The sequence below is a fragment of the Mobula birostris genome, chromosome 10, assembly GCF_030028105.1.
Source record: "Mobula birostris isolate sMobBir1 chromosome 10, sMobBir1.hap1, whole genome shotgun sequence".
Classification (NCBI taxonomy): domain Eukaryota; kingdom Metazoa; phylum Chordata; class Chondrichthyes; order Myliobatiformes; family Myliobatidae; genus Mobula; species Mobula birostris.
In genome coordinates, this window is record NC_092379.1 from 69,224,730 (window position 1) to 69,251,670 (window position 26,941).

The window sequence follows — 26,941 nt, forward strand, 5'->3', positions numbered from 1 at the left end:
TGCACACCCCAGCAGTATGAAGGACAACGTGTATCACTGGCCATTATTTCAACAAGATTATTCATTGTCACACTGGTACTACACCTCTCTCCTTTCCTCACGTTGTGTCATGCAAAACCTGCTTCTCCACAGGCAACACTGACGATCCTTTATCAATGTCAATTGGAAGCAAGAAATGCTGATGGAAACAATATAATTTCTGGACTGCAAGTAATCAGTTGTGTGTCTGACGGTCAGTATGAACATGGGAGGCCAAAGAGCCTGTTTCCACTTCGGATCTCTCTGTGACTCTTGATGTGTTCCTGTTAATGGATAAGCTGCAATCTATGAGCCAGAGTGAAACATACAAAAAGAATATTAAAATACAATTGGTATTTAGTGCACGGCAACAGTGCTTTTACTCCTGACTTCCTCCACTGACCTCCTCCTCATTCTTCTCATGTTTTCTGCTCACTGTAGTGTTTCTACTTCCTCCAAATGTGGCAATGATGTCTGGAATCATTTTCCTGTCTAGTTCTAATTTGTACATTTCTGGTTCTCCCAGCTCTTCCTCCTGCATCACACAGTTTCTCTTACAGTACCAGCAGTTCAATTCCTGGTTCAATACAACATTCAACCGATCCATCAGATGTCTCCCCATGGGTCACATTCTGGTCCCCTGCACTGAGGTAGCTTTCCTCACTACACGAGTACTCAGAATTCTTTGGTTCAGTCCCTTCCTATCTTTATCCGTGACACTTCACATGCTCTCGAACTCCTCAGTCACTCAGTTCCCTGGCCTTGATCACCTCATATTCACGATGGACATCCAGTTCCTATACAGTTCTCTCCCCCATCAGGATGGACTTTAAACCTTTCTGCTTCTTTCTGAACAACAGACCTGAACAGTTCTGCTCCACCACCACCCTCCTCTCTTTGTCAGAACTGGTTCTCCTTCGGCTTCTCACACTTTCTCCAATCCCAACGTGTTCCCAGGGACACCTGTGACGACCCCAACTGTGCCTGACATTTCCCTGGCTGCAAGCCTGCACTGGTATTGCTCTCCAACTCTTCCTGTGCTCCATCGATGACTGCACTGGTGCTGCTTCCTGCACCCGTGCTGAGCTCATCTGTTTCAGCAACGTTGGTTACAGCTTCCACCCCGCTGTCAAATTCACTCGGTCCTTCCTTGACACCTCTTTCCTCCTCGATTTCTCTGTCTCCATCTCTGGAGACATTCAATCTGCAGATATATGTTATCAACCTAGTGACTCTCTCAGCTATTTTGACTATACTGCAGCTTTTCCCATTAGGTTTCCCTTGTCCTTACCTATCACCCCACAAGCCTCTGTATCGAGCATATCATTGTCTGTAACATTTGCCATTTCCCATGAGTTCCTACCACTAAGCACATCTTTCTATCCACTAGACCCCACCACACCCATAGAGTTTGGTCTCTACATGACTTCCTTGTCCACTCATCCCTCTCCACTGATCTCCCTGCTGAAACTTATCCCTGCAAACGGGCATGCTAAACCTGCCCCTACACCTCCTCCCTCATCACCGTTCAGGGAGGATCAGTCCTTCCAGGTGACACAACACTTCACCTGCGAGTCTGTCGGTGTCATCGACTGTATCCAGTGCTCACAGTGTGGCCTCTTGTATATCGGAGAGACCTCATGTAGAATGGGAACTGCTTCATCGAGGACCTTCTCTCTGTTTATCACTGAAGATGGTGTTTACCATTACCACCTATTTCAATTCAATTTTCCATTCCCGTTCTGAAATGCCTGTCCATGGCCTCCTCTAGTGCCATGATGAGGCCCCACGCAGTTTGGAGGAACAACAGTATTATGTCTTGTAACTCCAAATCATAAAACTAATGAAAAGAAAAACACGGGGAGACTGGGACAAACGTGTACTCTTCATCTTTACAATTATTGAGGCATGCACTTATGACGTGGTGAAGTGATGACGTATGACATTCATGCACTATTTCATATAACCTGTAATTGATAACAGTCATAAAACCAGTATTAAAAGTAGCAATATAACAATTTATGGATGATGCTTGATCGATTAGTTCACAGCATTTATAGCTCTGGGAAAAAAGCTATTTTTCAGTCTAGAAGTGTGGCATAGAAAATCTTATAATGTCTGCCAGATGGAAGAAGTTCAAACAGATGATTGCATGGGTGTGTATTGTCCTTACAGATGCTTGTAGCTTTCCTTAGGCAGCGTGAGCTGCAGGTGTCCTCCAGGGCTGGGAGCTGTGTCCCGGTGATCTTCTGTGCGCTAGAGACGACCCGCTGAAGTGCTTTCCTATCAGCTGCTGTACAACTGAGATACCACACAGAGATGCAGTATGTGAAGATGCTCTCTATGGTGCAGCGGTAAAAGGTCACCGGCATCTGTTCAGGTCGACCAACTTTCTTCAGTGTCCTGAGGAAAAAGAAGCATTTGAGGCAAATGCTCAAGCCACTAGTACTAGTACTTGTACAAAGCCACTAGTTTGTACACAGCGATATTGCATACACGGTGACCTTATAATGTCCAAACAGTCTGACACTGGGCTATTGATTGACAGGTGAGCATCATTCAGACACCTGGAGATAACTACTCGACTCCTCTTCAAATTAAAATCACATGTCATTTATGTCCACCTGTTTCATGTCTTTAACGGAGTCACACTCCTCGGTCAGGCACAAGTCTTTCTCAGAAATGGATAAGCAATATTTCAGAAAGGAAAGCAACGAAGGGGAAAGGTTCCATGTGGAATTACGGCAGTGTTTAGAGGCAGGCCTCTTAAATATTTTAACCACAGCAAACCATTAGCTCACTGTATAGATGTTGGTACTGACCAGTTAATTGATGTCAAATGCAAACTTCATCACCTTATATGCGTTCTCTGTAAGGTCCTTCAGTGCAACAGTCAGCATTTTGTAGGTCATGAGAAATGATGATCCTGCTCCAAAAATGGAACCAATGACAGGGATAGAGAAAAGACCAACTTCCATAGCTGAAAGGGCAAAAATTGTAGTACTCCAACCTAACCTTATAAATGTATCTACATTTATTTTCCCCAGCAGGGGAGCTTTAACTATGGCCTTAAGCTCTTCCACAGGTTTATCTGTGATGTTGGCCAGTCTTTGAAGAGAAGCATTATCCAGACACAGACATTCACGGAAATGGGTTATTGCCCCAATCAATATGCTGATATCACAAGCAAAAGAGAGACCAGGAATGGGAACTGCTCCCACAGCTCCCGAAAGCGTTGCCAACATCCAGATACGTTCCTGCAGCATTTTCTTTTTCTTTTGAATAATCTCTACACTTCGATTTGGATAGGCCAGCACAAAGATACTTTTCATTATAATTGGCAGTTCATCTTCAAGTGCTTTATTTAACCGATTGAAATCATATCGATCCTGTTCAAAACTGGATATCAGGAACACAGACGGGGTTTGAAATCCCGCTTCTCTCAAATTCTTGCAGCAGCTATTCTGAATATATTCCAGTTCTTTTTCCTCATTAATTTCCTTTCCCTCTTTTTGCATTGAATAAAAATCAGCATCAATCTTAGTGCGGACAAAATAGAATTTTTTTCCGAGCCGTTTAATCACTTTCGCAAGTTTTGTTTCATATTCTTTGAAACAAAAACCTGATATTATGATGAAGAAATTATATTTTTCAAATTTCATTTGCTTGAGATATTTATCAGCAGGAAATTCTGTGGACCCGATCCCTGGCAGGTCCCAGTAACGGACATTGGAGAAATTGGGATGTGGAAATCCAGCTGGCTCCATTGTAGTTTCAGTGAGCCCAACTCTAGCAGCTCCATCATCACTGTTCCGAAGTCCTCTCATGGCATTGATGAAGGTAGATTTTCCTGCACCTGTTTCTCCCGTCACTGCAATGTTAAGCTCTGTCTTATCCAGTTCTGATATTTTCTGCTTTATCAGACATTTAACCTTTTCCACCCCACCTATTTCAAACTCAGACTTCAGTTTGCTGAGCTCTTCCTTTGTGAAGAATGTGGCATTTTCAGCCTCAGCCACCTGTTGACTAAAAAGAAACATGATCATTATCATTTCTAATTATTAAAAACTTCCATTTCTTCAGATCCCCATTCTCTTGTCATCCATCTCATTTGGGACAACTTGTAGTGACCAATTAACTCAAAAATCAGCAGCTCGTTCCGACATGGGTGATAATTGCAACAAACAGGCAAACCTACAGGACCACAAACAATGCTTGTAAATTTCATGTGGATAACCCCAGAGGTCAGTCTGCAACCTGGCTCTCTAGAGCTCTGAGTGTTGGAAATCTATACATACAACCTCATGATATCAATGCAGAAGTCCTTACGTGATAGCTGTCAGTTCAACCAGTATCAACTCCATCATAAATGACCTCCCTTTCTCTACAAGGTCAGATATCAGAGGTTTGCTGATATACAAGATTCAATTCATTTCATAATGAAAAATAAACAAATTCATGCCTGCTGTAACAAAGTGACCCAGGGAGGTGCAGTGGCTCTGTACTGCAAGTGGTGCAGCGGACTGACACCACCAGGGACCTGGCTTCACTCCTGGTCTCTGGTGCTGTCTGTGTGGAGTCTGCATGTTCTCCTGTGACCGAGTCAATTTCCCACGGGTGATCCTGCCACACTGTGTTAGTTGTTAGGTTAAAGTGCCCTTGTAAATTGCTTGTCATACAGGTGGGGGTGGGAAAGTTGGAAACTTGATGTGTATGTGAGAGAGAATTTGTTAGAATTTGTCAGGTTTATCAAAAACAGTTTCTTAAAGTGATATGTGGATAGTCCACCTAGAGCAAGGGCCACTCCAGACCTGTTATTGAGAAATGTGACTGGTCAGCTGACTGACCATTAAGTGGGGAGAAATAAGAGGAAAGAGTGATTACAATACCTTAAATTCTGATAGCTTTGAGTAAGTGTAGATATTACAGGAAAGCATGAAATTCTCAGAGTTTCAAGCAGCAATCAGGCAGGGTTAATCAGGAATAGTTGTGGTTGGGCAAATCTGTTCTTTGTTGGGTGTTTAATGGCCAACTTCTGAGAATATGGAACTGATATGCTCTGGACAGATGGAAGGACAAGTGTAGCAAATTAGGGGAGCATTGGAAAGAGGTTATTAATTCAGTCAAGAGGGGAAAGGAGTTATATGTACAGTTTAGGAAGTTAAAATAATCGAGCAGAGTCCTTGACGGATGTAAAGAAGCCAGAGAAGAACTCAAAAAGGGAATGAGATGAGCCAGGAGGGCAATGAAAAATCCTTGGCACGTTAGATTAAAGGGAATCCCAGGGCATTCTATACATACATCAAATGTAATAGAATAAACTGGGGTAGGGTAGGACAACTGAACAATAAAGGATTAAACATACACTTGGTGGTGGAGGATGTGGAGAAGTCCTAATGAGTACCAGACAAAATACTGGGCAAATTCAGCAGATCATGCAGCATCTGTGCCTGACCTACTGAGATCCTACAGGGTTTTGTGTATTGATTCAACAAGGGGAAAGTCATGTGGAACAATGAGAACGATGTGGAGCATGCTAATATGCCGGGGCATTTTGAGATAAAGGAAAAGGTGATGTTGGATCTGTTGAAAAATGTTAATGTGAAAGGAGCGCTGGTGGCAATAGATATGATCAAGGAGTTTAAGTAGTTCTTTAACGAGCACATGCAATTGCAGAGAATGGAGAGATATGGAGCATGTGCGGGAAGAGTAATTGGTTTAGTGAGGCATCGTTAGCTTAAATGGTGCAGCATCAGATCATGAGCTGAAGGGCCTGTTCCCATGCCCAGATATTCTGTGTTCTGTGACAAGGGCTTTAATGGAAGGGAACACCATCACCTACAGCTTCCCCTCCATCATACACTGATATCATTGCTCAACATGGTCACTGGGTCTACACTCAGGAATTCCAGATCCAACCCCACAATGGGATCAGATTTATCAGGATGGCAGCTGATCAACAAAGCAGATCCCATGCACCAGTGAGAATGCTGAGCACTCAGTGTGCAGTGCACTGGCAGGAGTTGCTGAGGTAGGGTTCATTGAAGAGACACACAGTGTGGCATGTTCTGACCTACCTGGAGCTTGTACTTCCCATTCTTGATGGCTGTTTCTCACAGCATGGCCTGTGTGACAATCCAGTAATCCCAGCACCAAACAGGGAGACTCGGGTCTCCTCTGTGTCTTTGTGTAGGTTATCTCCATGAAGGAAGTAAAAGGAGAGACTGATGGTTATTTTTCTATCAAGATTATTTAAGGCTGATCAGCAAATCACCTTTAATCACTGGAGAATAATGCACGAAACCAGTGAATAGAACAATAGAGCATAGAAAGAGGGTCCTTGGCTCATACTGTTCCTGCTGACCATGATGACAAAATAAACTCATCCCATCGACCTGCACAAGATACATATCTCTGCATTCCCTGCATGTTCACGTGTCTGTCTGAATGTCTCTTAAATGCTCCTGTTGTTTCTCCTCCCATCACCATCTGTGGCAGAGAACACCAGGCACTACCAGTCTCTGTGTAAAACATTACCTTTAAAGATGCCCTCTCACCTCATCTTTACTTTCTAGTGTTTGATATTTCTGGGAAAATAACTCCTTCCAGGTCTCTCATTATTTTCTACACTTCCAACACATTTCCCACATCCCTGCAACCTCCAACACTACCCCTTCCACCACCCCCATCCCTCAACACTACAGAGAAAACAACTCCGGTTTGTCCAAACTTTCCTCACAGCACATGTCCTCTAATCTAGGAAACATCCTGGTAAACCTGTTCCTCACCTTCTCCAAAGCCTCCAGATCCTTCCTATAATAGGGCAACTACAAATGAATGGAATCCTCCAGATGCAGCCCAACCAGTGCTACATCATAAGAAAGCTGGGAAAAATCAATGTTTGCCCAATTTTTTTTTGTAGTTAAACAGAAAATACAGAACTGTATTTCTCTCATTACTTTAGTCAACCTGACAGAGGAGAATATCAAGTGAGTTGTGTTTTCTCCTCAAGGTTTCAGGAAAGGATGTGGTGGAACACTGGATGCTCAGAGCTGAGTGTGAATGAAAATAAGGAAGAATGTTGTCCGTAGTGCACTCTGCAACATGGAATCTGTAAATCAACCATCATCTCCAAAATGCCACACAGTAGTCTGTGATAATCACTTTGAATAGATGGTGTCTCCTACTCAAACTCCAAGGTTCACAGGAACTTGTTGCCTCTGTGGGGTGAAGATGCATCTGTGACATTGCCACTACAATCAAGTCAGGTCGACTGGCAGATTTGAACACTGAGCTGAACTCTCCTGAAATATGCCTTTTCATTTTCTGTTTTTAATATTCTGTGCTTTTATTCGTTTTTCTGTTATCATTTGCATGATTTGTTTTTGACCGTGGCCTCGGAGGGAGTTCGATACTTTGTCTTTTTTGGTTTGAATGGGTTGGTTTCATAGTCCTTTGTTTTGTGACTGCATGTGGGGAAGACAAATGTCAGGGTTGTACACTACAAACATACTTTGGGGTGTATCGGGTGTCCAGGGAGGGGTAGTACCTCTGGTGATGGGCTTGTCGTGCTCTGCCCAGGGCAGCTCATCCACCATCGGACCCCACCTGCCACCCAGCTCTCACCTGTGGCTCCAAGTAACTGTTTGCATGCAACAGTGGCCACACCCCGGTACACCGCTTCGACAGACAGGTTAAACCAGGTGAGGGTAGCCGGTAACCTCCGACCCCGGTGAGATAGGAATATGCTCGCCCCAGCATGTGAAGCCAGATCCGGCAGTCTGGGCGGATGAGATCAACTACAAGATCCAACAGTGAAGAAGGCAGTTCTGCAATGCTTCGTGGAGAGCGAAGGGCACATGACAAGGCACAGACGGCGTCATGGCTATCCACTGCAGTGAGAACGTTGTGACAATTTTTTGTACTACTAGATCAAGACTTTTGATGCTGAGAGAATGGAACTGCCCCAGTGCAATGGATTTTCCACCATAAAACTCCTCCCGCACAGGTTTTACGTCAGCGTTGGCAATGACAGAGACCAGCACTATGAAAATAAATGCAGTTCAAAATTTGAGAGTACAGTGTGATTAAATTATAAACATATTCTCACTACCAAGAGATTCCAAGCACACCATATGTGAGATGATGCTCTCAAGTCTTCCAGAGCTTCCCTGATTTTGGGAATCTTTGTCTGTTTGTAAAGTTATTTATCACACTCTATTGTTTAACACAGGGAAAGAGAGAGCCTGTGGTATGTCAGATTACCCAGTGAATGAGTAGTGCTTGGGGTGCTGTAAGTCTGTGTCTTTATTGATGCTTTGCTGCACGCTGTTATTCGATATACCAAGGATGCAGCCTAGAAGATTAGCTTGCCTTCGGAGTTTCGGGATTCTGTGGCTCTGGAGGAGTGTGAACTTGCGGTCAGTGCCTCTGCAGGAAATCGGTGTGTCATGGGAGATTGAAGATCTCGGGCTGTGTGCGCAGAGACCCAAGGTCTTTGGGCACAGAGCTGGGAAAAACCAACGCAACTGACTTTTAACATCGTAAATCAGTGAGTTGTTTGTTCTGTGTCCCCTCTCGCTGTGAAACAGAGACACCTATTTTTCCCTTATCAGGGAGAGAGAGAGTCTGTGGTATGTTGGATTATGGAGTGAATGTGTTGTGTTTGGGCCGTTGCAATTCTGTGTCTTCATTGATGCTTTGCTGCATGCTTGAGTGTTTGGGCGGGGTGCAGATGCTTTTTTTTGCTGGTGGGGGGTGGGATCATTGCTTTGCTGCTTACACGTGGGAGGGGGGAGCTGGGGGTTGTTTTGGGGTTCCAACATTTAACTGTCATTCATTCTTTGGGGCACTCCTCTGTTTTTGTGGATGGTTGCCAAGAAAAAGAATTTCAGAATGTATACTGTACACAGTTCTCTGACATTGAATGTACCTTTGAAACCTTTGAAAGAAATAAGGCTGATGAAACTGACACCTGCTGTGGGAAATGTGAACATGTCAGAGTGGGACTGAGAATTTGGACAGCATGTAGTGATGACAGAGCATTTTCTCAAGTGACAATAATAAACAGAGATTCTGTAACTGGATGAGGAATGAAGAGGCATGGACTGATGATTCAGAGTAAAATGAGTTCAGGTCACATCATAGCAGCAGGGGGATATAACTCAGTGGATTGAAGTATGGTGAAAACAGCCAGCTTGCATAATAGTCATGATTCAACCACCAGATCACCATCAACACTGAGCTTGTTCACCCTTTGTTCTTCACTGAAACATATGGTGATTGAAAGTCTTTGGATGTCAGGAATTATCCAATGCTTTTCACCTGCTCTTTTAGCCAAAGTACTAATATATTTATAGAATCACGGGTACACACCAAGAGGAGAGTTCACAGTGACAATGACACTGTGTGAGAAATATTGATGTTTGGGTCTTCCCTCGATGGTGACAGTCATCCCTGTCATTTCAGTTGTACTGATATTACTGGACACTTTTTTCCTTTGATTAAACATTGCTTTGGCCTCGCTGCAGGCACTTGATGAGAACTGCTGATGATAATATCTGAAACAAAATGAACTCCGTATAATCATCAGCAAACATCTCACCTCAGTGGAAGGAAGGTATTACGGAAGCAGTTGAAAATGGTTTGCACGAAGACAATACACTGAACAATTTCCACAGTGATATCCTGGGCTGACCTCCAACAACCACACCAATATTCTCTATGATATTTTCCCCTTGATGCCACATTCTGTCAAATTCTGCCTTTATATTTCCAATCACCTGCATCCCAGTGAGTCTACTGAAGTTTGCCTGAACAACTCAGGTCCAAAGACAAAGTCCAAGGTGATTTCCAGAGCCATTGTGAGAATGACTGCCCTCGGCATGAACACAGAATTTGACCAAGAGGCCAGGTAAACTGAAGTCAGTGGGTATGATGATTTGTATTTAACCTTAAAAATGGAATCTCGCTTTGGTTGTTGCAGGATTATCCCACCATCCCCAGGACAGGAATCCTTCAGAGCCGTGGTCTGGGCCCACAGATCAATGAATGTTCCTTTCTTTATCAAAAGTTGGGATATTTGCTGCTGTTTGCACAACATTCACATCAATTCACTGTCCCAGCGAAGAAGGGACCAGGTGGGTGCTGGACACATGGGAATGTTGAGAAATTCTGCCGCCGTTGTATCACTTGTGCCCAGTATAACCCTGGTAAGGGCAGAAAGCTACAGCTGGCAAATCAGCCTCGGCCGAGGGGACCCTGGGAAAACATCCAGACAGACTTCACAGGGCCCCTGCCAAAAAGCAGGGGGAAAAGTTACTGTCGAGTAATCGTGGACCCCTTCACCCGGTGGGTAGAGACTTTCCCAACAAGGCACTGTACTGCCCACACCGCTGCATGGATCCTAGTTCAGAAAATCCTCCTAAGGTGGGGAACCCCAGTTCGGGTGGATTCAGATCAGGGAGCACATTTCACGGGGAAAGTGATGAAGGAAATGTGCCAACTGCGAGGGATTCGACAACGGTTCCACGTACCCTCCACCCCCAGAGTTCAGGGATGGTAGAAAGGATGAACCAGACAATCAAGAATGCATTAGCCAAAGCTATAGCTGAAACAGGAAAGACATGGGTGGATGTATTACCAGGAATCTTGATAAGATTGCGTGCAACCCCAAATCGCACTTTGGGTCTCAGCCCCTACGAATTATTGATGGGGCGAGCAATGCGGCTCCCCTATGGGGTAATTACGGGTTGTGGGGAGCCTGGGGCTTACAGGGATAGAATGACCCAATATGTGAAAGACCTTTCTGCGGAAAGCGTCTCGGTACGTAGATACCTGCTGTACCTTGTGTCGAATAAAGAAGCTGCTTTGTATCTACCAGTGACTCTGTCTCTCCGGTAATTTCATCCTAATAAAACAAGTTGCGCCTGTGTGGAGCACGACCAAGTCAATCTATAGGCATGAGGTAATTGGGTCAGTATTTGTGATGGGAGGCCTAGGCAAGGATGGTAAGGACCCAAATGCTGGAGTATCCAAGACTGGAACTGAGACATAATTTCGAGACTGAGACAAGAACAGAGTTCTTGTCTTGATGCCACATGAGAATCTGATGCGACTAGATGAGAACACAAAAGAACAGAAATCCTAAACACAATTGCAATCTGAACCAAAGTTCAGCTGATCAACTGAGCTCCGAATCTGAATTCAGGTGCCCTTTAAATATCCAAATCTTGGCATCATAACATGGCCACCAATTCTCTGAGTGGGCCAGAATCTTTAAAGGGACCATGCCACTTATCGATACTCTGGAGAATCGGAGTATCTAAACCCCAGAGCAAGCCTGCTAGGGTACATACTATAACAGTTCCCTAGGGTATTTAGGAAATACAATGGACTCTGGTTAATTGGAACACATCAGGACTACTGCATTTTGACCCAATTAGCCGAAGTTTCATGTAAATAGTTAAAACGGAATAAAAAAGAGAAACTGAGTAACCAATTATGTACTTAAATGAAAAACAGAACAAATTTGAACTCCACCAAAAGTACTACAGTACTATAAAACTGTGTATGACTTCCAAATGGTTATCAACAGGGGAATTCTTAAAAGTGTATACAAAGAACAAAATCATTGCAGACATCCAGTACAGATAATGGACTGCATTCATGCAATGCTCGTAACGATTGCATCTTTCGAGCCTTCATTTTCATTGTAACATTCAAGATAATTGTTGATATTTTCAAATTCTTCATAGTGCCTAAATTGTTAAAGCAGTGAAATGGTTTTGGTTTCACTCCTGCCATCTCCAAGCCTGAATGCTTGCAACCACAGTTATCAAAACAGTTCAGAATTGTCTTACTGCTTATTTCTCAACAACTATCCGTGACAAAAATCACTGCTTTTGAACACAAACACACACACACTGATGCTATTTAAAAACCCTTTATTTTCATTCAATGGATTAAATTACTTTATTTATCCCTTTCTGCTAGGGTTATCACTAATTTTCATAACTCCAAACCATTTAAGCTTCAATGTAGCACTAGACAAAGTTGTCTGTTGAATCCTTTGCTTTTTGATCTGGCCTTCGAACCTTTAGCCTTTGCTTTTGGAGAATCTAATGATACTACCGGTATTTTAATGAGAGACACGATTCATAAAGTCTTGTTGTATGCTGATGATTTGCTGCTATTTATTTCTAATGTTGAGACTTCATTACCCCATATGCTTTCTTTACTCTCCTGTTTTAGCCAGTTTTCAGGTTATAAATTAAACCTACATAAAAGTGAACTTTTCCCTTTGAACAATTTGATACCAATAAATTCTAATTTTCCTTTTAAAATTGTAAGAAACCAATTTACCTATTTAGGTGTAACAATCACTAAAAATTATAAGTGTCTATTTAAAGAAAATTCCCTTACTCTATTGAATCATGTGAAAAGAATACTGTCAAATTAGTTGCCTCTTTCATTATTGTTAATTGGTCAAATTAACTCTATCAAAATGAATATATTACCTAAATGTATATATCTTTTTCGGGCATTGCCGGTTTTCATTCCTAAATCCTTTTTTGATTCTCTTGACTCTGTTATATCTTCTTATATATAGAAGAATAAGCGTTCTAGATTAAATAAAATTCATCTTCGGAAAGATTAAAAGAATGGAGGATTAGCCTTACCAAACTTTAGATTAGTGGTCACCAAACTTTTTAAGTCCAAGATCCCCTACCTCGATCTCAGTGAAAGGCAGGATCTACTTACTAAATCGTTCAGAGAAAAAAACAGCTTAGATTGTACTTCCAATTTGAGGCCTTTTATTTGGGCTAATTGTATTTAAATTTACACAAAATACTTTTGTCAAACTTTCAAATTAATTCAAACAAGAAAACACTGTAACTAGCGTATCAAACAGACTATAGCTGTCTTTCTTTAAGAATATTACAATACTTAACGTCTTTAATTCTAAGTTTCATTATTAATTTTATTTCAACATGAAAAATAAATGAATAAAAATTGACTGTTGCACTTAGTGTGATGACTGGGGCTGAATACTTTCTGCTAGTTCCCTGAAATTTGGCTCATAACTACAGACAGCCAGTCTGAGACAGTCTGTGAGGTATCTGCCAGTAAGACAGCTCTTGTACTTAGATTTAATAATTTTCATCTGTGAAGATGCAATTTCATATAGATAAGTTGACCCGAAGTAGGCACTGACTTTTAGTGCTATAAAACCAATGGGCACACCGTGCATTGCTGGGGCCCCATCAGTAGTAATTGCCACCCGTTTATGCATGGGGATGTCATTTTCACGGACAATTTTTAAACTCATTGTAAATATCCTCACCCCTCGTTCTCTCCTTTAATTGCAAAAGAGTGAGGAAGTCCTCTTTTGTTGTAAAATCCTGGAAAGCCATTCAGACAAATACAACAAGCTGAGCTATTTGCATTACATCCAGGGATTCACCGAACAGTAGTGAAAAATATTCACAGAGTGACAAGTCAATCCATGTCCTCTGACAGTGACTCTACCCTTCTTGTCACTGTTGCAGGGCCAAGCGGTATATTTTGTATTGCGGTTGTGATGTCGTTTTTGTTTTTAAAGTCATTAAAAACAGTCTCTGCAGTAATGGCCATTGCTTCCTTGAATAAATCACCATCTGTAAATGGCTTCTTGTGTTTAGCCAAAAGGTGACTTGCACGAAATGATGCTTCAACAGCAGCCTTATTTTGAGCAGCATGTTTTGTGAAAAATTATTACTGGGCCTCAACCCCGATTTCAGCTTCTCAACTTTCCTGGCATGAATTGCACTCTTTGCAGGGGTAGGTGTACCCTTTAAATTTCTGGTGGTTGGTGTTGTGATGCCGCTCCAGATTCCCTCTTTTAGACAGTGCTTGTGTTTGGTGGCACAACATACATACACACTTGTCTTTCACCAAGGTAAATAGAAATTCCTCTTCCCATTCTGGATGGAATTTGTATGTTTTCACCTTCTTTCGTGGAGCCTCCGCCATGCTATCAGGATATCACAGGCGAGTGCCGTATATTGATGTTTGCAACAGTCTGTACTCTTATCTAATCTAATTGGTCACTTTGATGCAGCACAAGCTATGCTGAAAACGCGGTGCATGGCGGGGGAGCTATACACATGTGCACTGGGCAGAAAGAACGGAACTAAAACCCCGCAATCCAGAAACAATCTCTCTTTACAAATGGCTTTCAGTAGCGAAAGTATTGCTATATTACCATTATCCTAATTAGTATTACTTATTTTTATAATGCTCACATTACAACAGTATTTGTGTATTTATTTTTGATTTTTTTCAGGATCTACTGGGAAAGTCTCAAAGATCGACTGGTCGTTCGGGATAGACGGGTTGGTGACCAGTGCTTTAGATTTTATTATTGGCAGTTAATGTAAGAAATCTTACATTTTGGTTATATTGTATAAATCATGAGGATTGCCCAATGTGGGTTTTTTCAGAACCTAATTCTGTTAATAAATTCTCTATTACTTCTCTTCTTGGATTCTCACTTCCTTTGTCTTTGAGTAAGTTAACTGATAATCTGGTAGGTAAACACACTATGAGGATTTGGATACAATTCTGAAAATATTTCGGCTTATTGAGATTTTTCTCTTTTGAGTCGAATTTTTTCTAATTATGTTTTAAACCCTCGATGATTGAATTGGCTTTTAGACTTGTTTGTAGAGGGAAGTCTTTTTCCATTTGAACAATTGTTAACTAAATATAGTTTACTCAAAATGCATTTTTTTCGATATTTACAAATAAGAGACTTTTTACGGTCTCAAATAAGTACTTTCCTAAAAGTCCTGATAAGAATCTACCAGATGTAATCTTTAATATGAAACTTTTTTATAATGGATCTATATCTAATATTTGTAATATGCTGCTGGGAATGAGAAGTGTTCCTTTAGATAAAATTAAAAATCTTTGGGAACAAGATTTACTGACTTCAATTTCTGAGGAAAGACCATAAGACCATAAGACCAAAAGACAAAGGAGCAGAAGTCGACCATTCGGCTCATCAAGTCTGCTCCGCCATTTTATCATGAGCTGATCCATTCTCCCATTTAGCCCCACTCCCCTGCCTTCTCACCATAACCTGTGATGCCCTGGCTACTCAGATACCTATCAATCTCTGCCTTAAATATACCCAATGACTTGGCCTCCACTGCTGCCCGTGGCAACAAATTCCATAGATTCACCACCCTCTGACTAAAAAAAATTTCTTCGGATTTCTGTTCTGAATGGGCACCCTTCAATCCTTAAGTCATGCCCTCTCGTACTAGACTCCCCCATCATGGGAAACAACTTTGCCACATCCACTCTGTCCATGCCTTTCAACATTCGAAATGTTTCTATGAGATCTCCCCTCATTCTTCCAAACTCCAAGGAATACAGTCCAAGAGCGGACAAACGTTCCTCATATGTTAACCCTCTCATTCCTGGAATCATTCTAGTGAATCTTCTCTGTACCCTCTCCAACATCAGCACATCCTTTCTTAAATAAGGAGACCAAAACTGCCCACAGTACTCCAAGTGAGGTCTCACCAGTGCCTTATAGAGCCTCAACATCACATCCCTGCTCCTATACTCTATTCCTCTAGAAATGAATGCCAACATTGCATTTGCCTTCTTCACCACCGACTCAACCTGGAGGTTAACTTTAAGGGTATCCTGTACGAGGACTCCCAAGTCCCGTTGCCTCTCAGCACTTTGAATTTTATCCCCATTTAAATAATAGTCTGCCCGTTTATATCTTCTGCCAAAGTGCATAACCATACACTTTCCAACATTGTATTTCATTGGCCACTTCTTTGCCCATTCTTCCAATCTATCCAAATCTCTCTGCAGACTCTCCTTTTCCTCAGCACTACCAGCCCCTCCACCTATTTTCGTATCGTCAGCAAACTTAGCCACAAAGCCTTCTATTCCATAATCCAAATTGTTGATGTACAATGTAAAAGAAGCGGCCCCAACACGGACCCCCGTGGAACACCACTGGTAACCGGCAGCCAACCAGAATAGGATCCCTTTATTCCCACTCTCTGTTTCCTGCCAATCAGCCAACGCTCTATCCACATATGTAACTTTCCCGTAATTCCATGGGCTCTTATCTTGTTAAGTAGCCTCATGTGTGGCACCTTGTCAAAGGCCTTCAGAAAATCCAAATATACAACATCCACTGCATCTCCCTTGTCTAGCCGACTTGTAATTTCCTGAAAAAATTGTAATAGGTTTGTCAGGCAGGATTTTCCTTTAAGGAATCCATGCTGAGTTCTGCCTATCTTGTCATATGCCTCCAGGTACTCTGTAAGCTCATCCTTGACAATCGACTCCAACAACTTCCCAACCACCAATGTCAAGCTAACAGGTCTATAATTTCCTTTTTGCTTCCTTGCCTTGGAAACTTGGAATCAAATATTCAAATTGGTCAACACTTCATCAGTATGTGCCCGCCACTCTCTCCTATAATTTAAAGTGGTCCATAGGGCCCATATGACTAAGGATAGGTTGTTTCATTTTTATTTAGATATATCTCCGTATTGTGATAAATGCAATAGTAGAGAAGCTTCACTCATTCATATGTTTTGGACATGTCCGAGTCTTTGAAAATATTGGCGAGACCTGACGCAGACTGGGAGATCGTTTCGCTGAACACCTACGCTCTGTCCGCCAGAGAAAGCAGGATCTTCGAGTGGCCACACATTTTAATTCCACGTCCCATTCCCATTCTGATATGCCTATCCACAGCCTCCTCTACTGTCAAGATGAAGCCACACTCAGGTTGGAGGAACAGCACCTTATATTCCCTCTGGGTAGCCTCCAGCCTGATGGCATGAACATTGACTTCTCAAACTTCCGCTAATGCTCCACCTCCCCCTTGTACCCCATCCGTTATTTATTTATATACACACATTCTTTTACTCTCTCTTCTTTTTCTCCCTCTTTCCCCCTCACTATACCCCTTGCCCATCCTCTGGGCTTTTCCCCCCCTCCCCCTTTTCTTTCTCCCTGGGCCTCCTGTCCCATGATCCTCTCATATCCCTTTTGCCAAGCAACTGTCCAGCTCTTGGCTCCATCCCTCCGCCTCCTGTCTTCTCCTATCATTTTGGATCTCCCCCTCCTCCTCCCACTTTCAAATCTCTTACTAAATCTTCTTTCAGTTAGTCCTGACAAAGGGTCTTGGCCCGAAATGTTGACTGTACCTCTTCTTAGAGATGCTGCTTGGCCTCCTGTGTTCACCGGCAACTTTTATGTGTGTTGCTTGAAATTCCAGCATCTACAGATTTTCTCGTGTTTAAGGAGTCTTTATATGCGATTTAGTTGAATGTACTGACATATATTTTTTCCCTGTACTCTGTATTGTTATATATATAAATTAATAAAAATATTGGACAGAAAAACTGTTTAGTCTAAGCAAGGTGTAGCATCCAACAGCCACATACATGTGTGGAACTAAAGCTAGTTAACTTGTTCAACAACAATCTCCTTCCCCAGTTAAGCAGCATAGTGTCCCAAGTAAAGGAAGGGAATCCTGACAGTTTCCTCTATGAGGATTTGTTCTTTAAGCATTATCCCAAATAACTGGCTGACCTGATTAACCACTGGCCCAATTAACCAGAATCCACAGTATCTGTATTCCAGAAATGATCAGCAAGAAAATCACAGCTTCTTTCCTCCTTCACTTGATTGACAACTGTAAGAAGAAACTTTCAGCAAGAGCTGTAATTTGCTGTGTTCAAAGTTCAAACTTCAAAATAAAGTTATTATCAGAGTTTTGATAGGTTACCATATACGACTAATCTGTCGGTCAGCTCTGAAGTATTGAGCAACACAGATCAAAGTTGCTGGTGAACGCAGCAGGCCAAGCAGCATCTGTAGGAAGAGGTGCAGTCGACGTTTCAGGCCGAGACCCTTCGTCAGGACTGAAGTATTGAATAGGGTTCATTTCTCATCATCATGTGCTAGACTGGGGCTCATACAATTCAAAGTTTTACACAGGGTACATTTAAGTAAAGCCAGACTTGCAGACATATACCCTGGGACAGACGCTGGCTGTGACAGGTGTTCCTTCTCTCCGGCTGGTTTAGTACATGCATTTTGGTCATGCCCTCGGCTTGATGACTATTGGGCACTGGTTTTTAAAATTATCAGTGAGGTTTTGGGGGTGACACTGAGACCTTACCCGCTTATAGCTGTATTTGGTGTGGCAGATGATGATTTGGGTTTAAATGCAAGCCAGTCGGATATCATTGCATTTACATCGCTATTGGCCCGTAGGAGAATTTTGCTGGTTTGGAAATCTGCCACTCCCCCAACTGCTGCTGCTTGGTTAGAAGATGTAATGTTTTTTCTGAAATTAGAAAAGATTAAATTCACTTTGAGGGGGTCTGTGAAAAAGTTCTATTCGAAATGGGGACCTTTCTTATCATATTTTGGGAGTCTTAAGGAATTACCTACTAGTTGAGGGCATTTGATTGTACTTAGGAAGTTGCCTCCAATTTAACACGCTTATAATTTACCTCACAGGGTGGTTGATGAATTGTAAATATGAGTGTATTTTGGATCATCTGACATGTTGCAGATGTGTATGTGCTGTCGTATTGAAGTAGTGTAGGGGTACGGTTGTGAAATGTCCGTACTTGTACTTGTGAATTGTTGTGTTGTAGATATATTAGCTGCCATGTTATGTTCGGAGAGGGCGGGTGGGGGGGGAGGTTTGTTTTGGGGGTACGATACTAAAGCAAGATGGAGGAAAATGTAATCCATTATATATTCTGTATTGTGTCATTCCTTCAACAAAAATAAAAATTTAAAAAAAAGAGAAAGCTGAGGAACAAAAGCTCAAGTTATTTTGTTCTTTTCAATATATCTGCTCAGCTAGGACAGTATGGATGATAGGCACAATAGTGGAATGCATCTCTTAAGGATGTGGGAAGGAAGGGAGATGCCCAGGTCCCTGACGACTACAACTGTGAGAAATACATTCAGCTACAAATTCTAACAAACCATGTTTATGGAGTTGGAGCTGGAACTGGTTGAACTCCACATCATTTCGGAGACTGACAGGGTGATAGATAGGACATATAGAGAGATAGTTACACCCAAGGTGCAAGACACAGAAAACTGGGAGATAGTCTGCAAGGGGGAAGGAATTAAAGAGCCAGAGGCTATCTCCCTCAACAATATGAATATCACTGCATATTGTTTGGGGAATGACATAGCAGAGGAAAGTCACAGCAGTTGGGTCTCTGGCATGGAGTCTGCCTCTGTGACTCAGAAGGGAAGCCGGGGGAAGATGTATGCTGGGATGATAGGAGATTCACTAGTTAGAAGTACAGGCAGGGTGGTCTGTAAGCGAGAATGAGATTCCAGAATGGTATGTTGCCTCCTGGGTGCCAGAGTTCGGGATATCTCGGATCAAGTCCTCAGCATTCTTACGTGGACGGGTGAACAACCAGATGTTATGGTCCATATACTGTAGGTACCAATGAACTGGGTAGGATGAGTGATGAGGTTCTGCACAGGGAGTTCAAAGAGTAAGTGCTAAGTTAAAGGGTGGAATCCCTGGGGTTTTTTGATCTCAGGATTGCTACCAGTGCCACGTACTAGTGAGGCTAGAACTAGGAAGATTATACAGTTTAAAACATGGCAAACGAGTTGATGTAGGAGGGAGGGCATAAGATTTGTGGATCATTAGGCTCTCTTACGGGGAAGGTGGGATTTGTACAGAAGGGACAGCATACACATGAACTGGAGGGGGACTAATATCCTAGAGGTAATGTTTGGTAGTGTTGCACGGTGGGGTTTAAACTGGAGAAGCAGTGGGATGGGAACCAGAGTGCTGGAACAGTTAGTGGAGAGGTTGTGGAGACAGATGTTGGTAAGAACTCAGACAAATTTAGGAAGCAAAAGGTTACGCATGGTGCGATTAGTGTCCTGAACTGCATATATTTCAATATGAGATGCATTGTAGGAAAGGCGGATAATGGTGCTGAAGATGAGTGAGCTGGTTTACAAACAGAGGGAATGTGTAGTGAGGAGAGGCTGTTGAATGAGACAAAATTGCAGGCAACAGGATGAGTTGCAATGTAAAAGGTGGACAAAATAGAAAAAAGGGTGAATATAGGACTGAAGGTGTTGTATTTGTATGTGTGCAGTATATGAAATTGCAGCACAGTTACAGATTGGCAGGTATAATGCTGCAGGCATCAATGAATCATGGCTGAAAGAAGATTACAGCTGGAAACTTAATGTCCAAGGATACACATTGTTTTGAAAGGACAGTCAGGAAGGTGGGGGGTGGGGGAGGGTGTCAGGGTGGGCGGCATTGCTGTTGGTAAAAAATGAAAACAAATAATTAGAAAGAGGTGACATAGCGCCAGAAGGTGTTGAATCATTGTGGATAGAGCTAAGGAACTGCAAGGGTAGAAAGACCCTGATGGGCATTATAGACAGACCCCAAAACAGTAGTAAGGATGTGGCCTACAACTTAAAACAGGAGACAGAAAATGCATGCCAAAAGGGCAATATTATGATAGTCATGGGGTATTTCAATATGCAGGTAAATTGGGAAAATCAGGTTGATGCTGGACTCCAAGAGGGTGGATTTCTTGAGTGCCTACAAGATGGCTTTTAAGAGCAGCTCATGGTTGAGCCCACTAGAGGATCAGCTATTTTGGCCTGGGTGTCCTGCAATGAACCAGAATTGATTCGAGATCTTAAGGTAAAAGAACCTTTAGAAGAAAGTGATTATATAATATGATCGAATTCACCCTGAAATTTGAGAAGGAGAGCTAAAGTCAGATGTATCAGTATTACAGTGGCGTAAAGAGAATTACAGAGACATGAGAGAGAAGTTGGATAGAATTGACTGGAAAAGAACACTGGCAGGGATAAACAGCAGAGTAGCAATGTCTGCAATTTCTGGAAGCAATTTGCAAAGCACATACCAAAGAGGAAGAAGTACTCTAAAGCAAATATGACACATCATGGCTAACAAGAGACGTCAATGCAAGCATAAAAGTGAAAGAGACGGCATGTAGTAGAGCAAATATTAGTTGGAAGTTAGAGGATTGGGAAGCTTTTAAAAACCAAGAGCAGACAACTAAAAAGGCCATTAGAAGGTAAAGATGGGATACAAAAGTAAGTTAGACAATAATATTAAAGAGGATAAGAAAAGTTTCTCCAGATATATAAGGTGTAAAAGAGGTGAGAGTGGATCTCGGACTGCTGTAAAACAATGCTGGAGAGATAGTAATGCGGGACAATGAAATGGTGAATAAGTATTTTGCAGCAGTCTTCATGATGGAAGACACCAGTAGTATGGTGGAAGTTCCATATGTCAGGCATCACGAAATGTGTGGAGTTACTGTAACTGGAGAGAAGGTTCTCAGGAAAATGAAAGGTCTGAAGGTAAATAAGTCACCTGGACCAGATGGTATACACCCCAGAGTTCTGAAAGAAGTGTCTGAAGAGATCATGGTGGCCATAGTAATGATCTTTCAAGAATCATCAGATCCTGGAATGGCTCCAGAATACTGGAAATTTGCTAATGTCACAAAACTGTTCAAGAAGCGAGAGAGGTAGAAAAAAAGGAAACTATAGGTCAGTTAGTCTGACCTCACAGGTTGGGTAGATGTTGGAGTTAATTATTAAGGATGAGATCCCAGGATACTTGGAGAACATGCTAAAATAGGTTGTAGTCAGCATGGTTCCCTCAAGGGAATATCTTGCCCAACAGATCTGCTGGAATTCTTTGAAGAAGTAACAAGAAGGAGAGACAAAGGAGAGTTGGCTGATGTTGTGTACTTGGATTTTCAGAAGACCTTTGACAAGGTGCCACACATGAAGCTGTTTAAATAGTTATGAGCCCATGGTGTTACATGAAAGATTCCAGCATCAGAAAAGCAAGCAGTGGCTGATTGGCAGGAAGCAAAGAGAGGGAATAAAGAGAGCCTTTTCTGGTTTGTTGCTGCTGGATAGTGGTGCTCCACAGGAGTCTGTTGGGACCGCTTCTTTTTACGTTCCATGTCAATGATTAGGATGATGGATTTGATGGTTTTGTTGCAAAGTTTTGCAGATGATATGAAGGTAGATGGAAGGGCAAGTAGTTTTGAGGAAGTGGAAAGACTACAGAACGACTTGGACAGCTTACTAGAATGGGCAAATAAGTGGCAGATGGAACACACTGTCAGGAAGTGTATGGTCATGCACTTTAGTGGAAGAAACAAAAGGGTAACTATTTTCTAAATGGAGAGAAAATACAAAAAGTTGAGGAGCAAAATGACTAGAGAGTCCTTGTGCGTGATTCCCTGAAGATTAATTTGCAGATTGAGTCTGTGGTGAGGAAGGCAAATGAAATGTTAGCATTCATTTCAAGAGGACTCGAACATAAAAGCAAGGAGGTAAAGTTGAGATTGATAAAGCACTGGTGAGGCCTCACTTGGATGATTGTGAACAGTTTTGGGCCCCTTATCTTAGAAAGGATGTGCTGAAAATGGAGGGGGTTCAAAGGGGGTTCATGAAAATGATTTCAGGATGGAAAGGTTTGTCATATGAAGAGTGTTTGATGGCTCTGGGCCTGGATTCACAGGAAATCAGAAAAATGAGGGGTGACCTCATTGAAACATATTGAATGGATAAAGCACTTGATAGAGTAGATGAGGAGAGGATGATTCTTCTTGTTGGAGTGTTTAAGATACAGCCACAGTACATAGGGGTGTCCTTTTAGAATGGAGATAAGGAGGAATTTCTTTAACCAGAGAGTGGTGAACCGGTGCAATTCTTTGCCACAGGCAGCTGTGGAAGGCAACTCTTTATGTATATTTAAGACAGAGGTTGATAGATTCTTGATTGGCCAGGACATGAAGTGATACTAAGAAAAGGCAGCAGATTGAGGCTGAGAATTCTATCATGGTCTTATCAGCTCTTTGCAGGTCCTCCTTCAGATAGTTATTTTGATTGTTCTGCGAATCTCTGCCTCCAATACTCTTCAGAGAGTGCGTCCCCCATTTCAGCTACTCTTGACTAGAGCAGGGATTCTCAACCAGGGTTCCGTGAGAGTACGAGATTAAAGAAATAAATATCGGCTTTTGAACTTCCTGCGACGCCAGAGCTCGCAGTGGAGCGCAAAGACCGAGCACCCCAGTGGGCAATCTTGTCAGAGGTCTCTGAACCCAATAGGCAGTGCGCAGTAGGACCGTTTTTATTTGGTTGGGTCCATTCTCGGTTTGTGACGCGAGATAGGAGAGGCCATTGATAATTGGTGAGTGCAGTATTGCATGCAGGGGATGACGGTGGGCTGATGAGGAGCATGAAGTGCGTTTTTCGAGTATTGAGTGGATTGCCCGATATTAGGCTGTGACGTCAGCCTTTCCCTCTCAAATTATCTTCTACAATTTCCCCTTACGTACCGCCGACTGATTTATGGCAGCGAACAAACTCGAACGGTGCCATAGACAATTGGAGAGAATTTTTTTGTTCTAAACACGGTCGAATGTGGCGACTTTTGAAGAGGGGGTGTGAGATGGCAGAGGACAACTATCACTAGGTTAATGCTGAAGAATTACAATCTGCTGAGTCACTTTACTGCCGGAGTGCAACAACAGGCACAATAAAATCCGTCCAACAATGAAAGCTACTTATCAATAAGCTTTACATAAATTGGTGATCCGAGTTGTCCGATTCAATTGTGCCAGGTCTGCGGCAAACTGTAAGCACAGGTGTTTTTTTTTCCAAAACTGTAAACATTTATTTACAATAGATACGCAAGGTACAGGCATTCAATATTTACAAGACAGTGAGTACACTCAATAAAGTATGGTAACTACCGTCTGTAAATCAGTCAATACTCCGGGGGAGGGGAGTACACCGCTCCCGAAAGTCCCCCACTGTATCCATTGTGACCGCCCCAAGGACAGCTGAGAACGAACCTATCCTCGGCAAAGGGGCAGGCAGTCAGCCCGGGCAACGCCCTCCACTTTCCGCAGTGTAGGCCAGTGAATGTCATCGGTTTCACATGCTAGGCCTATATGTGAGCCTGATCATGCTACTTAGCAAGAAAATGTTTTCTCAAAATCTTGCAAAAAATTGTGTCTTTCGTTACATTTTTATTGATATTTCTTTGTCTTAAGGTTTTTAGTCACTTTACTATTCAACGTTGTCAATAAATTTTCATGTTGTAAATACCATTAAGTAAAATCAGTTTACAACCGATATTTAAATTAAACCAACCGAGACTACGTTTAGAAAAATTGTCGCATTTTGGCTTAAACCAGTTATTTAACAGAAATTTATTATGTTTGCCTTCTGAGTTTTTAAAATTTATGAAAGGGAGAGAAGGGAAAGAAAGGCCAGCTAAGCGAAACTACCTGTCCCCCCCCCCCCCCGCTCCCCCAGGAGAATTGGCTAAAGATATAATTCTCTCCTAAAAAAAGTATTGACAATTATTTTAGATTATTATATCTAAAACTTACTGATCACGCTAACGTACTGTGAGCCGTAGATTATTACATCCAGGGCAAAATGTTGAACAGGACTGATGCAGAGGATTTGTTTTCCTCCGAATCCCTCTAAACATCTCACCCTTCAATCCGTGGCCTTTTACTTCACAGGTTTCCGTTATGGGGCAACGTCTGCCCGCATCTAATATCGTTCAAATATGCCCTCACCTTTTTATGAAATAAATATTTAAAATTCTAGCGCCCATACAATGTCGTCCTCTCGCTCACGGATGCGCATCACCTCCAAAAACTAGGGCGCACTTACAAACGCGGGAGGCTTCTTGGCTCGGCCGTCAACACGCTCCCCGCAAACCCGCAGGCTTGAGTTAATCTACTTTTACCCAGTGTTCAGCAGGCTTGTGTCTGATCCAGCATTGAAAATAATCAGACGGACTGAGAAAGCGAATGGAAGCACGAACGGTAACATGTTTATCTTAATCGCTTCGACCTGTTTTGCACAAGTTCCCGTATTGAGTGCAAAACTTCTGGCTTCTCTGAATGTTGCTTTATACAATGCGCGCAAACACTCCACCTTGATTTTATTTTCATTAATTTCGGGCAACATCATTCCTGATGTGCAAGTTTAGTTTCACATTTACTCCACCCCACACAGACCCCTCTGTAAACTCTGTAAACAGCGAAAGAGATGTCAAGCGTGCCGACAGACTATGGGTGGACACTCTGCTCCAGAGAGAGAAATGCTGGGAACTACACAACAGAGAAGCCCGGGCTCGGGTGGTCAGTATCAACGTGAGAACTGAGCGGCGACAGTTTCACAGCCCTGTGAACTATCCTACTGTTCCAGAAGGCACAACGAAATCAAAGTAAAACTTGACATAAAAGTATGTCTTTGTTACCATATACTGCACTACTTTGTGATAAGTTTTTGCAGTAATTTACAGGAAAACAAAGACATCCAGTTGAATTTATGGAAACATACTCTACATATACAAAGATGGATAGACAAGCTTTGTGCTAAAGAAGACAAATTGTGCTAACAAAAATAATGCTAGAGGAAGGTTGGTCTAACTCTAGAGGATTTGATTTCCTCCCAACATCTTACCCTTCAACCTGTGCGCTTTGAATTCACAGGTCTCCGTTATGGGACAACGGTTCCCTGTATCTAATGCCGTTCAAACTTACCTATGAAATAAATGTTTAAAATGCTAGCACCCACAAAATATCGTCCTCTCTCTCTCTCTCACGGATGCGCACCACCTTCAATGCCAGGGCGACCTTAGAAAAACGGAATGCTTCTTGGCTCGGTCGCAACACACTTCTCGCGAACCCTGAGGTTTGATTTGATTTACTATCACCCAGTATTCGACGGTCTTGTGGTGACAAGATCGTGTTGTCTCATTCTGCGCTCAGACGGACTGAGCGAATGTAAGTGGATTAGTAACTTGTTTATCTTACTCGTTTTGATCTGTATCGCCCAAAATCCCGTGCTGAGTACAAAACTTCCGGCTTCTCTGAACTTTGCACCAATTCCAATACTCGGAAACTCTCTATCTTGATTTTATTTTCATTAGTTTTGGGGAATCACTTTGCTGATGTGAAAGTTTTAGTTTCGCATTCACTCGACCCCGCATAGATCCCTCTGTAAACTCTGTAAACAGCGAAAGAGAGGCGAAGTGTGCCGACAGGCTATGGCAGGACACACTGCTGCAGAGAGAGAAATGCTGGGAACTACATAAGAGTGAAGCCCAGGCTTGAAAGGGCAAGAATCGACTCCTTATCCGTATCAACGTGACAAAATAGCTGCGACAGTTTTACAGTCCTGTGAACTATCCCACTGTTCCAGAAGGAATAACAAAGTCAAAGTAAAACTTATGATCAAATACTGTATTACCATATACTGCACTACCTTGAGATAAGTTTTTGCAATGATTTACAGGAAAATAAACCCATACAATTGAATATATGGAAACGTACTGTACATACACAGAGATGGACAAACAAGTTATGTGCAAAGGAAGACAAGTTGTGTATATACAAAATAATACCGTGAGCCTAAGTTCTGGGGTCCTTGAAAGTGAAACTATACAGTCAGTTCAGAGCTGGTGTGTCATTGTCCCGTTCGTGAGATCCACATTCCGGTTCACGGTCCAGTCCATGGTTCCTCATTCCAGGTTTTCCGGTTTTCTCTTATTCTGTTGGGTGCTCTAATTGAGGCACCTGATTCTCATTTTGGGTTGGCTACATAAATAGCTCCTGGGTTCAGCTTCATTTCCTGAACTGTTCCCTTCACCTTCCTCCTGTAGCCTTGCCTGCAACCTATGCCAGAAGCCTTTGCCTGCAACCTATGCCAGAAGCCTTTACTTGCAACCTCGCTGGCGTCCTCATTTGTATCGCTGTCAGTTTCTAGTGTCGGAGCAAGACTGGAGCCTTGC

The 26,941-nt window shown here is 42.4% G+C and overlaps 2 protein-coding genes across 7 annotated transcripts in view; both read right to left on the reverse strand.

Annotated features, from left to right (window-relative positions):
* The window catches only part of LOC140204100 (interferon-inducible GTPase 5-like), a 628,716-nt gene that overhangs the window by 158,154 nt on the left and 443,621 nt on the right, over nt 1–26,941 (reverse strand). The window lies entirely within an intron of this gene.
* LOC140204101 (interferon-inducible GTPase 5-like) lies at nt 1,885–25,994 on the reverse strand. 3 transcript variants are annotated; one of them, XM_072270450.1, is made up of 3 exons: nt 25,965–25,994; nt 6,096–6,216; nt 1,885–4,044 (listed from the first exon to the last, which is right to left on the reverse strand). In XM_072270450.1, the coding sequence occupies exons 2-3, from the start codon at nt 6,113–6,115 to the stop codon at nt 2,844–2,846; spliced, it is 1,221 nt and encodes a 406-aa protein (XP_072126551.1). In that variant the 5' UTR covers nt 6,116–6,216; nt 25,965–25,994; the 3' UTR covers nt 1,885–2,843. The 3 variants fall into 3 exon arrangements, with proteins under 3 accessions (XP_072126551.1, XP_072126550.1, XP_072126552.1); XM_072270449.1 differs by lacking the exons at nt 6,096–6,216; nt 25,965–25,994 and adding an exon at nt 24,717–24,761; XM_072270451.1 differs by lacking the exon at nt 25,965–25,994 and having other exon boundaries at nt 6,096–6,258.

Bases quoted from the DNA above. Each gene is read 5' to 3' on its own strand.
- LOC140204101 (XM_072270449.1), bottom strand. From the start codon at position 24,754: ATGGGCGCTAGAATTTTAAATATTTATTTCATAAAAAG. The intron at 4,045-24,716 runs GTGAGGGCATAT...GTTTCTTTTTAG, and splicing joins AATATTTATTTCATAAAAAG to TCAACAGGTGGCTGAGGCTG.